The sequence below is a fragment of the Diorhabda carinulata genome, chromosome 2 (assembly GCF_026250575.1).
Source record: "Diorhabda carinulata isolate Delta chromosome 2, icDioCari1.1, whole genome shotgun sequence".
In the NCBI taxonomy this organism is placed as follows: Eukaryota; Metazoa; Arthropoda; class Insecta; order Coleoptera; family Chrysomelidae; genus Diorhabda; species Diorhabda carinulata.
The window spans coordinates 179,114-195,449 of NC_079461.1; the positions used below are offsets into that span (position 1 = coordinate 179,114).

Consider the following 16,336-nt stretch of genomic DNA (forward strand, 5'->3'; position numbering starts at 1 on the left):
ATAGAACACTCGAAGATAGTTGTTAACTGCATAATCATATAGGAAGAGACCAAGTTATAAGGAAAAAGAGAAGCCTCGTTATAGTGATATTCAAGTCACTTTGGTTGGGGGTAATTGGCGACAAAATAAAATGTAAACAACAAATTTAATTAAAAAAAATTTATTACAGAAATAAAGAGTACGATAAAATTTTCTTTGTTTACAAAAATGTGAATATAATTCATCAATTTTATTTTAAACATGCAAATAAATTCGATACCAATAAAACATAATATCTAATATACAGGGTAATTCCAAAAATAAAATGTTGTTATGTAACAATTAACAACATCGCCCTGTACATATAAATGACGTTTTCATTTATTCAATATTGTGAAGTTACCCCGTAGTATTTAAATTATTGAAACATAATATAAATAAATGCTCCTTATGTGTTACAACATTTACAAACATCAAAAATAATTTTGTTGTATAAAGATAATGAACAAAAAATTTGTATAAAGTTTCTTTGGCGTAATCCCAACTAATTTACTTACGTGCAAGGAATACAAATATATAAAAAGTTGTTGTTTAAATATGGATGGAAATTTTAAAGATTTCGTAGTAAAAAAACTATACACGTCTTTCTGGGATGGAAAAGACGTCTAATACCCTGACAAAATTATGGCACCCCATAGATCTATACACACTATATTTGTCTTAATTCCGAATCCAAAATTATGACAGACACTGTGCATTATTATTATTATTAGGAAAATATAGAAAAGTTTACATTATAGAGTATATCAACATCATTTACAACTAATTAAACACTTCTTTATTGAAGAAATAGTTTTCATAAACAAATTTTTGATACACCCTATAGCAAAAAAAATGATATGTTTTGAAATTTTAAAACCTAACCGACTTTATAAACTGCGTTATAAAGCGATGTTTATCTGTTTGGATTGAGCTTTTTTCAATTGCCACCTTTGAATTGGAGGAATCGTAAATAGAATTAATCCACTTATTCCAATCGCCACACCTGCAAGTACAAATCCGGGATTGTAAGAAGCCGTCAAGTCAAAAAGGCTTCCTGAAATTAAAAAAATATATATACATATTTATATAGATCTTTTCGTCATAATTTTTCAAATTTTTACTGATAAAAACAGTATAGCTGAAAACGTCGTTTAGATAACATTGTTTAAATATTTGAAAGAAGATAATGTTTGACGTACAATTACCATACGAAATAAGTTCCGACATACTATTTCGTTAATAATCGATTACGATAATCGATAAATAATTTAAACTGATTATTTTATTATTTTCAGTATATATTAATATTTCTAGTGCAATTAGGTTCAATTGAATTTTAATTACGTAATAATAATCATTATTACATTTTTAAAAATGATATGAATCGAATATAATATCGATTCGTCGATAAATCAGCGCCACGGATTCATTCGAATATGTCATTCGTCCCTCCAAGTAAAGCTAACCTAATTTTCATCGAGAACGCCAAGCAAATACGCATTATACAGTGTTTTTATTCTAAATTCGTGTGCAATCGATGTAAGAAATTGAAATATATAATTTTATTTCTGATACATGTCGAGCTGAAGTATTTTCGATTAGTAAAATAAACTCATCCGTTTTATCGTATCTTCTCATGAGTAAGTCTTTTTGACTAGAAAATTATTCAACTTTTTCGATAAGAAAACTATCGCTGATGCCGTATATGTCTGATCCTACAATTATCGCGAGGGTACAAAAGTACCTAGAACGAAACACTGATAAAACTTACGTTGATATAAACGAAATAGCTGACGAACTGCAATCTCAATATAGAGAATACGCAAAACGAAAGCGAAGCGCTTTCAGAGCCTCAGTTAAAAAAGCTTATACTATTGTTTTAGCTCGTTACGGACTCGATTCGGATAATACACCCGGAAACAGTGACGAGAGTAGCATCGATTTAAACGACTATACTCCCGAAAACGATTCCATGAACAATCAATTGGTAAGTAGGTAAAAATCGAATTTGTATATAATAATTTTTAATAATAGCAATTTAATGGTTAAGAATTTTCTTCTTATTAGGTCGATCTCTACAAAAAACCCGCACCAATTAAAAATATGGATGAAAATGAACTTATAGATATAAGTAGTGATGATGAAACAGAGGCACCTCCGTCATCTGTACCAACTCACATAAGCAAAGACGTTAGAGTACATTCTATAAATGTAGATAAAAATGGTATACAACCGATACATGAAAATGAGAAAAATAAGAAACGTAAAAACAGTTACGCTACCATAACAAATGTAATTGGTCAACAACAGAATAAGAAAAGGAAGTACGTATCTTCTGCTAATGAACTTAGAGATGGAGAGATAAATTTTTCCCATGTCGGAGGTTTGGAAAAGACCCTCGAAGAAGTAGCAAAATTATTATTGCACATTAACCATCCAGAAATATATAGAACTATAGGAATAACACCTCCAAGGGGTTTTCTGTTACATGGACCTCCTGGTTGTGGTAAAACTTTATTAGCTCATGCTATAGCTGGGGAATTAAACATACAGTTGTTTAAGGTAACTGCTCCAGAGTTAGTTGCTGGAGTTTCGGGTAAGAATTTCTGTATTTAATTTTATATATAGTTAATTTTTCGTTTTGGCAGGTGAAAGCGAACAAAGAATCAGGAATCTATTTCAAAGGGCTTTTATAAATTCTCCGTGCATATTATTTATAGACGAAATAGATGCCATTACACAAAGTAGACAAAATGCGCAAAAAGATATGGAAAAAAGAATGGTGGCACAACTATTAAGTTGCCTGGATGGTAAGTATACAGTTGAAAGTATCCAAATTGTTATTAAAACGTTATTTTCAGAATTGAATAAATCAGAACAAGGCAGCCGAGTTCTTGTAATAGGAGCTACAAATAGACCTGAATCGATCGATCCAGCATTAAGAAGATCTGGTCGTTTCGATAGAGAAATTTGCTTGGGAATTCCAAATAAAGAAAGCCGCATCTCGATATTGAAAATTGTCACTAGAAAGTTGAAACTCGAATCAAACTTCGACTTTGAACTTCTCTCTTCATTAACACCCGGATATGTTGGAGCTGATTTATTGGCATTAACAAGGGAAGCAGCTATGGTTGCAGTTGATAGGATGATAAGAGAAATGAAAGAAATCGAGAAAAAGGTTCAAAGGTAAATCCCTTATAGAAATAATTATTCATAAATTTTATTTGTAGATAGAGGAAGAAGAAGAAAACGAACCTGTTATAGTGAAAGCTGGGAAAACTGTAGAAAAAGATCCAACCGTAGTTACATCTACATCTCCTCCTCCTATTTCGAATGTAGAAAATGAAGAAAAAGAGGATCCAGATATAATAGTCGATGACACGCCCGAAAAACCGGCATCAGCACCTACCGCCCCTTCAGATAATCTGTCAGAACCTATAATTCTCATAGATGACGAAAATCAAACTAAACCCACGACAACAAAGAAATTAGGAATAACTCAAAATATAAGCGCTCTGGATGAAATATTATTCTGGTTACATGATCAGTTACCTCTATCGGACGAAGAATTGGAATCACTTAGAGTCACCATACAAGACTTTAAAGCCGCCTTAAAATCAGTCCAACCTTCGGCAAAGAGGGAAGGATTTGTTACTGTACCGGACACAACTTGGGATGACGTCGGATCGCTAAACACCATCAGAGAAGAATTGCAATTATCGATAGTGGTAAGTTGAATTAAAATTTATAGATAAAGGAAAGGAATAAATAATTTGAGAAAATTTTTCCGTAGGCTCCGGTACGTCATTCGAAACAGTTCGAATCGTTGGGTATAACAGTTCCGGCGGGCGTATTATTATTCGGTCCACCGGGATGTGGTAAAACTCTTTTGGCTAAAGCTATAGCCAACGAAGCAGCCATAAATTTCATAAGCGTCAAAGGACCCGAATTACTCAACATGTACGTTGGTGAAAGCGAAAGAGCGGTGAGAGTCTGTTTCGAAAGAGCGAGAAACAGCGCGCCGTGCGTCATATTTTTCGACGAATTAGACGCTTTATGTCCGAAAAGAAGCCATTCGGACAACAGCGGTACATCGAGAGTGGTAAATCAACTGCTAACGGAAATGGACGGTATATCGGGAAGGAAAGGAGTGTTCCTATTGGCGGCGACAAATCGAGTAGATATAATAGATCCGGCCGTATTAAGACCGGGTAGATTAGATAAAGTTCTGTACGTTGGGCTACCGAACGCCGCGGATAGAGCGGATATTTTGAAAGCGATTACAAAAAATGGTAGTAACAAAACAAAATAATCGTTATATTCGATTTAATATAATTCGATTTATCGTTTCAGGTACATCTCCCCTTTTAGCGTCGGACGTATCCCTGTTGGATATAGCGGAACGTAAAGAATGCGAAGGATTTACAGGAGCCGATCTAGCAGCTTTGGTACGCGAGGCCAGCGTTGCCGCTTTGAAAGATTTATTGTGTTTACCGCAACAAGTAGACCGGGAAGGTCCGTTGGCGGTGACTTTGGATCATTTCAACAAAGCATTTAGGAAAATTAGAGGATCGGTAAGCGAGAAAGATAGAAATTACTATGAAAGTATGCGAAGGACTTTTTCTTCGGATAGGAAGGATAGTGAAGTCGAAGAAATGGAATTATCCTAAGTTATAAATTTTTCATTTTATATTTTTTAAGATTTTCATTGTATACAATATGCGGTGGTAATAAATGATATTGTTGTTTTAAATTCGATAATAAAAGTTCATTTTAAAATCTCGTACAATCAATCAGCGACTTTTTAATTGAATTGTTTTAAATTATTTTTCAACTTTTCGTTCGCCAAATTATTTGTTTATTATTTAGAAATGATTGTTAGGTTATTCAATCGAATTATCAACAAAATGTACCTATTTTTTTGAAATATAATAACTTTAGGTGAAATTTTTGTTTTATTTTACCCTTTACCCAATCTACCAAAGTGCTACTCCCAACAAACCTACAAATAATGACTAAATCCCTAACGAACGCCACTGATTTTAAATTTGCCACTAGAGGCGCTGTTATAGGAATGTCAAGTAGTGGTGGAGATGAAAACATTTTGTTTGTTTGTTTGTTTGGTGATTTTTATAATTTTGAATTTGCTTCTATAGGGTACATTCCGTCAATTACAAATATTACACAAAACCCAATAAGTAATAATAAATTTTCAATAATTGGATCTTAAGGTGAAGCATTATTGCCAAAACTGAAATATTTCTGAAGAAATATGGTTGTTCCTATATTTTATATATTCTAGGTTAACTACCGTTAAAAAAATTCCTTTTACTAATTTCTTATAATTTCAGACTATAAGAAATTTTATAATGAAATTATCGTCAATATTTAAAAAAAATTCACTTAACAAATATAAAATAATACAGACGTATGTCTTTTATTAATAAACTCACATGTTAATTGACGTTTGATACACTCGCCATAAAATTTCCAACAAAAAGTTTAATTAGCTACTGTATGATAGATGGCGGTAAAAATTTTCGCCATATTTAGTCCATCTTAATTTAATTTTAATAGTTAATCTTTATTCTATGTTTGTAATAATAATGATGGAAGGATGATGTGTAAATAAATGATTGAGAAATGTTTTTTTCTGCAATAATTAGCGATAATTATGAAATAACATTAATATTTTTGCACAACGCGATTGGGTAATTATAAATTGACGTAATCCATAAAAATGAGGTATTAACGAGCTGTAATAAATTTAATTATAAAAGCCTATTTTAATTCTGAAAATAAAACCGATTCTTATTTTACAACAGTTGCCATAACTGCCAACTAAATTATTGGCAATAAAAAAGAATTGCAAAAATGGTTTGTGTAACTGCATTGTGGTCGATATTATATTGGCAATAACCGGTAATTTATTTTTATGCAAGTGCATTAATTAATCGAGCATTTATTTATTCAAAATCGTATGATTTTTAATAACTAACCTAACAATGTTTTGGCAACATAATTCGAGGTAACTCGTTTTAAATTTCATCTATAACACAATTTAAGGTAGCGCATTTTCAATTAGAACAATAACGCTAATTTTGATATCAAAACAATATACAGAGTGTTAATTTTTCAGTTAATTCATACTTAAAGAAATTTGTTTTCGTACCAACTCATTAATTTTTATATTTGATCCAAAAATAATTCATTGGTTTGTGTATTACAAATTTAAAGGTAACGCAACTTAATTTTTATGAAAACAGAATCGTAATATTTGATATTAGAAGAATATACAGAGTGTTTATTTACGCAAAATAATCAACATATTCCCTTTTTTTTTAGTCTCACAGCACAAGTAAAATTTCTTGCTGTATAAAAGATAGTTTCTATAGAAATGTGCAATTTTATGAAGACATGTCATTTTTGATACCAGAATAATATACGCAAAATATTCACAATTTACGATTTTTTTTATTAATTTCAAGTTAAACTTAAATTTTCCTGCTGCGTCAAATAGGTTACTTTGAATAATAAAGGTTGCGCATTTTGAATTTTTACACCGAATTAATATACTGTATACTCGTTTTCTTTTCAAAATATTGAAATTTTGACTGTTTTTTGGAAAGAATTCATCAAATTTTATTTAATACAAACAAAAATTCATCGGTTTCTGTATTAAAATAATTAAAGGGTACCGCATTTCACGTATTTTTTGATTGTTCATCATATTCTGTGTTGTATAAAAAAAATCGTGAGTTCATCTATAACACAATTAAAGGTAGCGCATTGTCAATTAGAAAAATAACGTTACATAAGTTTCTTTGAAAAATAAAGGTTACGCGTTTTGAATTTTTTTAATATACAGTATACTCGTTTTTTTTTTCAAAATATTGAAATTTTATTTGTTTTTTGGAAAGAATTAATCGAATTTTATGTTAAACCAAAAAAAAAATTTACCAGTTTCTGTATTAAAATAATTAAAGGGTACCGCATTTCACGAATTGTTCGTCATATTCTCGAGAATTCATCTATAACACAATTAAAGGTAGCGCATTTATCAATTAGGAGAATCATGTTTAACTAATTTTTTTTAAAAAAAAAAGGTTACGTATTTTGAATTTTTACGCCGAAATAATAGTTTACTCGTTTTTTTCAAAATGTTGAAATTTTTCATGTTTTTTGGAAACAATTCATCAAATTTTATTTAATACAAAAAAAATTCATCGGTTTCTGTATCAAAATAATAAAAGGGTACCGCATTTCACGTATTTTTTGATTGTTCATCATATTCTGTGTTGTATAAAAAAATCGTGAGTTCATCTATAACACAATTAAAGGTAGCGCATTGTCAATTAGAAAAATAACGTTACATAAGTTTCTTTGAAAATAAAGGTTACGCGTTTTGAATTTTTTTAATATACACTATACTCGTTTTTTTTCAAAATATTGAAATTTTATTTGTTTTTTGGAAAGAATTAATCGAATTTTATGTTAAACCAAAAAAAAAAATTTACCAGTTTCTGTATTAAAATAATTAAAGGGTACCGCATTTCAAGAATTGTTCGTCATATTCTCGAGAATTCATCTATAACACAATTAAAGGTAGCGCATTTTCAATTCGAAGAATAATGTTGAGTTTCTTTGAAAAAAAAAAGGTTGCGCATTTTGAATTTTTACACTGAAATAATACACTGTTTACTCGTTTTCTTTTTTTCGACTTACCTGCAATGGGTGGTCCGACAAGAGAAGCGATTCCTTGGAAAAGTAACAACAAACCGAAAGCGTTAGTTAGACTTTCGAGACCCAATAGATCGACAAGAATAACCGAAGTAAGACCGACGTAAGCGCCCGCCGTAAAACCGAATACGGCGCTGTAAATCGCTAGAGTATAAAAAGTACTACAAAAGGCACTAGCTAGAGTGGCTGAAATCGAAAATATAAATTTTTTAATCAACATTAAAAACGTTAAAAAACTTACCAGCCCCACATATGGTAAGGCTCCAATTATATATGAACAGCCTGTTGATCCACGGTTTATCCGAAATATATCCCAATACGATCCTACCTACGGTATTGGCGCCACCTATTATCGAAATTAGCATACCGGCTTCGTCGATCGTCATTTTCAATTCTTTAGCTTTCGGTACGAGGTATACGTAAGGTACGTTGAAACCTATACTGGTCAATAAATTACTCAAAGAAAACAATAAGAATATTACATCGCGCATAAGTGAACAATTCAACATTTCCCGTACCTGAAAATAATTTTCTCCTTGATCGAAAATCGATAATGGAAAATTTTCAAATTAAGTTATTTACCTCGTCACTACACGGAATACAACCGCACAATTTTCGGGATTCGATTTCGTTATGTTTGCTATACGTTGTCGACGAGGGACGTTCCATAAATTCACCTTCTTCACCTCTTCTTAAACTCAATCTATACGATAATAATAATAAGTCAACCATCGAAACATAGATGGCGTCGCTAATGTCGAATGTTTCAAATCCCTGTATTGGAAAGTCGTTCACGCGATTGGTTAATGCCTCGAGCTTCGAAATTAATGGCGGCTCCAATAAGAAAAGCGCGCGAAATGAATGAATGAAAATTTATGAAGTAAAAAATGAAATTACGATAAGAGACGATGTTTAAGTAAACTAGAACGTAAGCAAATTTAAATTTGATATGTTTTGTTTACATTCGTAATACCACGTGACAGGAAAGACCGCCATTAATTTCTTTAAAATAGGGAATAGAAAAGGACGCAGAGTTCTCTCTCTTACACATGGGTATTATAGTTCGCGTCTAGACTTTTCTATACAGGGAGTTCACGAATGTTGTTTGTACGTAAAAAATGCAAAAAAGGTATCGAAAGTTTAGAAAAACTTTGTAATTCGTAAATGGGAGGGGTTTTAAATGAACAATCACGTTATTCATGGACTCCCTTGTTAAATTACTGCAAAATAAAACCATGCAATGAAAAATGTAAGTCAAAGGTACAATACTGAAAACGAAGACATGATACGGTGGAAAATACGACGTTAGCTTACCCCATAATTGATAATCTAGTTTTAGTTAACGAACGCAAACACGCTACTAATAATGATACGCAAGAAACCCATATGGGGCAACTGCAATTATACAAAAATAATATGTCAGGAAAAAAAAATCATTATTTTCATTATATTTAAGTACAGGAAAATCTTTAATTTCGAATAAATTCAAATACTTGTTTACGCAAACCATATATATAGGGTGTTCAAATTTAGAGATGAGATTTTGTTTTAATGCGAAAAAACTTTTTTAAAAAAGATTTTTTCAAAAACCCGAGAGAAGTAAGGAATTTACGAAAAAAATGTTTGTTATACGAGGTCTGAATAATAAATTTTCAATAAGAAATTACTGCTTTCAAATCCATTTTCTAATAATGGTCTATATATCGTTAAGAAAATCCGTTATTAGTTCAAGGTTGATACTCGTACGTCGTCGTGACCTTCCTTAATAAATTAATTTTGTAGTTCTTCTGGTCAATAGAAGATGGAGCCGTTAGGTATTTCATTTAAAAATCCCTGTATAGGGAGCCCGGATACGAGCAGTTCACGCGATTGGCTAAGAATTAATGGCGGCTCCAATAAGAGAAACACGTGGTCTGTTGAAATGATTGCACAATATTATTAACTATTGAGATATATGTATATTCAAACTATAAAAGTTTCATGAAAGTAATAAAATTTCTAGACATAAATAACGAAATTACAAATAATGACGACTCAAATGCAAATTTCGTATTCGTATGTTTTGTTTACATTCGCGATACCATATGACAGGAAGGACCGCCATTAATTTCTTGAAAGGAGCCAATAGAAAATGACGCATAATTCTTTCTCTCTCTTACACGCGGATTTTATAGCACGTATTCAGACTTTTATATACAAGGAGTTTATTTAATTCAAATTAACGATACAAAAAGTCAAAGTTTTAATACTAAACTTGATGTTATGTATTTTTAATAAAATAATTTGATATATATATATATATATATATATATATATATATATATATATATACTTATCAAAAGATTTAGAAGAGGAAAATTCCTTTAAAAAACAATTTATTTGTCTATTAGCAATAGAGACAAGAATAGTCAAATATACGAGGTTAATTCGATAAATAAAAATATCGAATATATATTCGAGTATTTTATATACGAGTGGCGTACGAAAAATTTCGAAACTTACTTGGATCTATACGACGGTATATTCATCAAGCTCCCTTGATAAAATATATCGGGTCTATCGAGAGGTCCGTGTTTCCTCCAATTTTGACTACCGAAATGATAATGTTGCCTATATTTTCCTTCCGATTGCGTTAACATCGGTTGACTAAGGGCCAATCTATTTATATCACTTTGTAAATGTTTTTGGGACGAAGGTACGTTACCGTTAAGTTCGGTTTTCGTATTTTTCGGTAACGTAAAATGTGCAACGCTGTGCGGTCGATGCATATTACCATTTATCGTACCTATAATTTCATATCATATATAACAACGTCTCCCAATCTATACAAAAAAAAAATAATAATAATAATTCGAATTTTGTCTTTTCGTTATGCCTCACAGAATGAGTCGAATTTTGTATACGAGGTGTGTAAGCGAAGTAATGAGTTTTTTTTTATTCAATATTGCTTTTATTCAATATTGGAATCGGTTGACGCCACCAATATTTGATCGGGCGGTACACGACCTCGAACAACCGCATTCCAATCGATAAACTTCGTTCATAGTCGGCCAAAATCGCGTGGAACGCTCTCGCCGAGTAGGCGGACATCGCGAATCCGCGTGTACGTGTCGGAACTTGAATTTTTATTATTTACCATACGTGTAAGACATCGAAACAGATATATACAAAGATAAAAATCGAAAATGACAAGCACGGAAGATCTTAAGGGACAAGTTCGCCGACTACTACGTAGAAAAGAACGGGAGCCGTACCAAATTGTGGTACAATTCGATCGCAGACATTGTAGAACGCTTTTAAGGCATCTAGGAAGCGGTGAAATTGACGTTTTCGTCCGAGCGTTAACTTAATTTACACACCTCGTATTATATCCCGTAAAAATACGTTACCGATTCCAAACTTTCAAAACCTACCATACCCTCCATACTGACCGTTATGATGCGATACTCTACTGGTCATTTCATCAAAATCATGATCCGAAATGTGTAAATCAACTTTGGCTTCCGACGATTTCAATTTCTTTCCTTTATCTCCATTATTATTTTCCAAAGGTCTGAACAACGCTCCGAACAATATACATTCCAAAACAATTCCACCGATGATTAGAATGGATCCCCTCCAACCGTATTCCGATAATAATTTCGAGATGATCGGAGCGAAAAGGAAGGTGCCCAAACCGGAACCGCACACGGCTATTCCGGTAGCTAGGGATCGTTTCTTTTCGAAATAAGTGGTGACGCTGACGATGGCCGGAAGATAGATGAGACCGAAACCAGTTCCGGTACCGATGCCGATCGTTATACATAACGTAAGTACGTTTTCCGCGTAAAAAGATGCTACTAAACAAGCCGCTCCTAATATAGAACCGGCTATAGTGACTGCTCGACACCCGTATCGGTTAACGAAGTAACTAGATAACGGACCTGGAAAAATAATTCGATATATTGATGGATAATCGAATTGTATGTAAAAATTACCGGATCCGAGCGTAACGCCGACTAGAATTGAGAGAATCCACGATGTGAGACCTTTTCCTTCTTTAAAATATTCTAAAAATTCGTCGTAAAATATTCCAAATGAGTAAGTAACGCCGTCCGCTGTAACAACAAAAAATTTTAATAAAACCTCTGCAAATCAAACTTCTCTACATACCCCACCGCCACAGCTAGTACGTGGGTTGAGATATAGCAACACTGATGTGAATATGACACATTTGACATTGACATTGACATTTGACATTGGCATTTGACATTGGCGTTTGACATTGGCATTTGACATTGGCATTTGACATTTGACATTTTTAATAATGAACATTCGAAAAGTTCGATAAAGTCGATTCCAAAATGATTCTAAATTGGTTACGAATTAATTCAGAATCGATTATAATTATAACTATAACTGACGCAGTATCAAGTTTTATTTTGAAAATAATTAAATTATACAGGAGTCGTCGGAACTCAATAACGAATTTTTGCAAACTTATACCAATCGGTTTGTTTTTTTATTTCAAAATTATCGATATCGTCAATCACCATTTCTTTTTACGTTCGCTTGGCATCATGGTCGCCATGACCTGACTTCGATAATTCGAATTTAATTTTAGAAAATTTTATAAATAGAGTTTTAGTCGAGAAAACGTAAACGGAGAACAAAGCAACAGATTATTTATACGTTAATAATAATTTATTCAAATCTTATCGGTAAAAAAGTGAAAACTAGATAAAACTTAGATAGAACGAACTGACAGCGTTGCCACTTCTATATACGCGAGTATGAAATATTTGTTATATACAATCGTGGGTGTTTCCACAGTCTTATCAAATATTCAATTCAAACTACTGTTTAACATATGTTATTATTAAATTACGTATCGGTTTTGCAATATTTTCCGATATAAAATTACACAAGTTTAGATAAATAAACGTTTTCGAAACTATTCAATTTCGAAAAATACGACGAAACGATAAGTTTAATCAGGGGCGGCTTTGAATAAACGCCGTATTAGTAGCTTAATAAACGTGTTCTGAGCGCTCTTTTCATTATCTACGATAAACTTCGTTATAAGCAAGGCCGATTCGATGTTATAACTATTCAAAAACGTTTTTGCTTGAACATTGAGAATGATTCGTTATCCGCGATCGGTTTTCCAAAACTACCATTCATAATTGACAGTTCTACGTTCCTCTAATGAAACGTTCAACTCATCGAGTACGTTCACCATTAAAAATGTCAAATGTCAATGTCACATTCGACATATCTAAAGTAGCAACCATCGAATTCATGTCAAATGTCAATTGTAACGAGAATATGCGTTAGTTTGTTTATATTTTGGTGACGAAAACATCGAAATTCGTATTTATGATTGCGTCATTAGATGCAACTCTAAATAAATACCGAGTTAGTGGATATATCACAGAAATCCGAATAATTTTTATCCCAAGCCGCCACGCCAGTGAATTCTAATGATTTAAAATAATTATAAATCGGTTAGAAATACTAAAATTGTCTAAAAACCCGGTGGAAGATCTGACAACAGCGTAGAAATTTCGTGGAACGATTCAGTCTTTGTTGTCAGTTCTTTTTATTGTCGAACGATGATTCACGATTTTGTTTTTTCAATTCCATTCCATTCTATTGTAAGATAAACGAATCGCTAAAAGTCGAGAACGACCGGACAGATTTGGTTAATTTTGGACTCGAATTATTCGGGGTTCAAGTCCAGAGAAGGTTTAAACGTTTAATAAATATGAAAATGCTCGGAATTAAATACAAATATACACGTCACAAATTAGAACGCCGGCCTTTTGAACGTTTACAATTTCCGGTTCGTCTGGACTTTGCGATGACTATAAATAAATCGCAAGGCCAATCGTCGAACGTTTACTTGGGAGTATTTCGGAAAAATTTTGTTTTCTAAATGTAATTAATCGAAACCGGCCGGCGTAGGTGAAGTTCAATGATAATGATTATTGCAATTGGCGCAAATTCAATGTTCAACTATGATAAATTCGTCGAAGCGGCTTCTTGTTATTAATCCGACGATTCCGGTTATTTAGTATTCGGTGATTAAATGTACTTGAACTCGATCTTTTTTATGTGTTGCGCTTATTCTAATTTAATTACGGTTGAATTGGTTAAAAAAATAACGATGCGTATTATCGAATTAGATGTTTAGTAAATTACGACCTAATTTAAAATACTTATTCATTACTCACTCAATTGATATCTTAAGCGGAACTTTTAATTTATTTGAGAAAATTTGTCGCGTCGAGTCGATAAAAAATTTTGTTTATAAATCCCACCGAGGAATAAATCAATCGAATGACCAAATCCCATAAGAGTACATAGTTCATCGATATTTTTTGTTATTATCAATAAATACTAGTTTAATAACAAAAAGATTTTTAAAAAAAGGCATAAAGAGAAATATTAAACATTGTCTATGACTGTAGAAACGAAAAACTAAACTAAACCGCGCGTGCCGGATCTCTAGAAGCTGCGTAGCTCCCCTGAGATCTAAGCGTTCGTTGCTACCAGACACTAGGATTCAAAACGTATCGCCTGGGTTCGTGTAAACGTATTGGTTTTTCCTAAAACGTGGTCTAAAGGGCGTTTATTCTAGGATCGAGGTAACAAAATGATAAAAAAATGCGATAACTACTAAAATTTACTACATAGACACAAATACCAAACAAAACAATACACAGAAAATAATAAACGAAACGAAAAACTAAACTAAACCGCGCGTGCCGGATCTCTAGAAGCTACGTAGCTCGCTTGAGATTTGAGCGTTCGTTGCTCCGAGACACTAGGAATCAAAACGTATCGCCTGGGTTCGTTAAAACGTATTGGTTTTTCCTAAAACGTGGTCTAAAGGGCGTTTATTCTAGGATCGAGGTAACAAAACGATAAAAATGCGATAATTAATCAAACTTACTATATAGACACAAATACCAAACAAAACAATACACAGAAAATAATAAACGAAACGAAAAACTAAACTAAACCGCGCGTGCCGGATCTCTAGAAGCTACGTAGCTCGCTTGAGATTTGAGCGTTCGTTGCTCCGAGACACTAGGAATCAAAACGTATCGCCTGGGTTCGTTAAAACGTATTGGTTTTTCCTAAAACGTGGTCTAAAGGGCGTTTATTCTAGGATCGAGGTAACAAAACGATAAAAATGCGATAATTAATCAAACTTACTATATAGACACAAATACCAAACAAAACAATACACAGAAAATAATAAACGATACGAAAAACTAAACTAAACCGCGCGTGCAGGATCTCTAGAAGCTACGTAGCTCGCTTGAGATTTGAGCGTTCGTTGCTCCGAGACACTAGGAATCAAAACGTATCGCCTGGGTTCGTTAAAACGTATTGGTTTTTCCTAAAACGTGGTCTAAAGGGCGTTTATTCTAGGATCGAGGTAACAAAACGATAAAAATGCGATAATTAATCAAACTTACTATATAGACACAAATACCAAACAAAACAATACACAGAAAATAATAAACGAAACGAAAAACTAAACTAAACCGCGCGTGCCGGATCTCTAGAAGCTGCGTAGCTCCGCTGAGATCTAAGCGTTCGTTGTTCCGAGACACTAGGATTCAAAACGTATCGCCTGGGTGCGTGTAAACGTATCGGTTTTTCCTAAAACGTGTATCTGGTATATAGGGGAGGATTAATTTAATGGCGTGCTATTAGAACATCAAGAAGATGATAAAAGAAAGGATTTTATCGGCTCTAGGGATAATTTGGGGTAATATAAGGAATAGATTCCAAAATAAAGTGCTAAGGAGGATCGTTTATGCCCCATGGTGCATCCAGCTCCTCGACAACACGAACCTAAAAAGAAGACTGAAGAGCACGAAACCTTTTGAGTTAGTTATTCAAGTGTTTAGTGTAAAAACAGAGCCGAATTTTACATATTAGTGTTAGTGTAGACAATAGCTACGAACTTCAGTTAAATAACCCCCCCCCCCCCCCCACTGTTTTAGATCGCCGCGATTACGTTATATTAAGTTATGGAAAGAGCGTTCAGAACACGTTCGTGCATCTTTTTCCCGCAGATCTATACTTCAAGAAGCAATTGATGCTTGGAGGTCAATCGAAATCGAAAAAAATACTTCGACGATTCAAAAACTTGAGGAGCGACCCTCGTATAATTGTTACGAACGATTCAAAAATGAATGGATTCGATCTGCCGAAATTATTTGGTGAAAATTAGACACTTACTGACTACGTGTATCATGAATGATCCAAAAACGACCACCCATCCCCAACCGCCGTCGGGAGGAGGTGGTAATTCACTGTCTTCGTCTTCATCTCTCCGTTTTGAAGAATGAATAGACATATTATTATCCCACTGTAAAGAAAAATAATAATAATAATAATTTTTTTTTGTTTACGTTGTATATATCACGTGACGACTCGATATATCGGTAACCTTGATATGTTGAAGGTTCATAATAAACAAAGAAATATAAAAATTGCATTACTAAAGCTTTTTTTTTATTAGTTTTTGATGTTTTTGTAAAAATTGAGCGAAAGTGCAATTGATAATAGTATA

The 16,336-nt window shown here is 32.9% G+C and overlaps 2 protein-coding genes across 8 annotated transcripts in view; one reads left to right on the top strand and one right to left on the bottom strand.

The window, feature by feature from the left end:
- Nucleotides 1-144: 144 nt before the first annotated feature.
- Nucleotides 145-16,336, bottom strand: part of LOC130904220 (monocarboxylate transporter 12) — a 52,499-nt gene continuing 36,307 nt past the window's right edge. For 4 of the 6 annotated variants that reach the window (XM_057816865.1, XM_057816862.1, XM_057816864.1 and 1 more), the window contains exons 2-9: nt 16,003-16,132; nt 11,739-11,858; nt 11,175-11,684; nt 10,264-10,546; nt 8,344-8,464; nt 8,003-8,279; nt 7,747-7,947; nt 145-1,075 (exon numbers count right to left, since the gene is read on the bottom strand). In XM_057816865.1, coding sequence (XP_057672848.1) covers nt 921-1,075; nt 7,747-7,947; nt 8,003-8,279; nt 8,344-8,464; nt 10,264-10,546; nt 11,175-11,684; nt 11,739-11,858; nt 16,003-16,120 — 1,785 coding nt within the window. In that variant the 5' untranslated portion in view covers nt 16,121-16,132 and the 3' untranslated portion in view covers nt 145-920. The remainder of the gene's footprint in view (nt 1,076-7,746; nt 7,948-8,002; nt 8,280-8,343; nt 8,465-10,263; nt 10,547-11,174; nt 11,685-11,738; nt 11,859-16,002; nt 16,133-16,336) is intronic. The other 2 variants (XM_057816863.1, XM_057816861.1) reach the window with 1 other exon arrangement.
- LOC130904218 (nuclear valosin-containing protein-like) lies at nt 1,449-4,968 on the top strand. 2 transcript variants are annotated; one of them, XM_057816858.1, is made up of 8 exons: nt 1,458-1,661; nt 1,905-2,008; nt 2,089-2,617; nt 2,670-2,831; nt 2,883-3,199; nt 3,252-3,749; nt 3,815-4,313; nt 4,375-4,968. In XM_057816858.1, the coding sequence occupies exons 1-8, from the start codon at nt 1,658-1,660 to the stop codon at nt 4,689-4,691; spliced, it is 2,430 nt and encodes an 809-aa protein (XP_057672841.1). In that variant the 5' UTR covers nt 1,458-1,657; the 3' UTR covers nt 4,692-4,968. The 2 variants fall into 2 exon arrangements, with proteins under 2 accessions (XP_057672839.1, XP_057672841.1); XM_057816856.1 differs by having other exon boundaries at nt 1,449-2,008.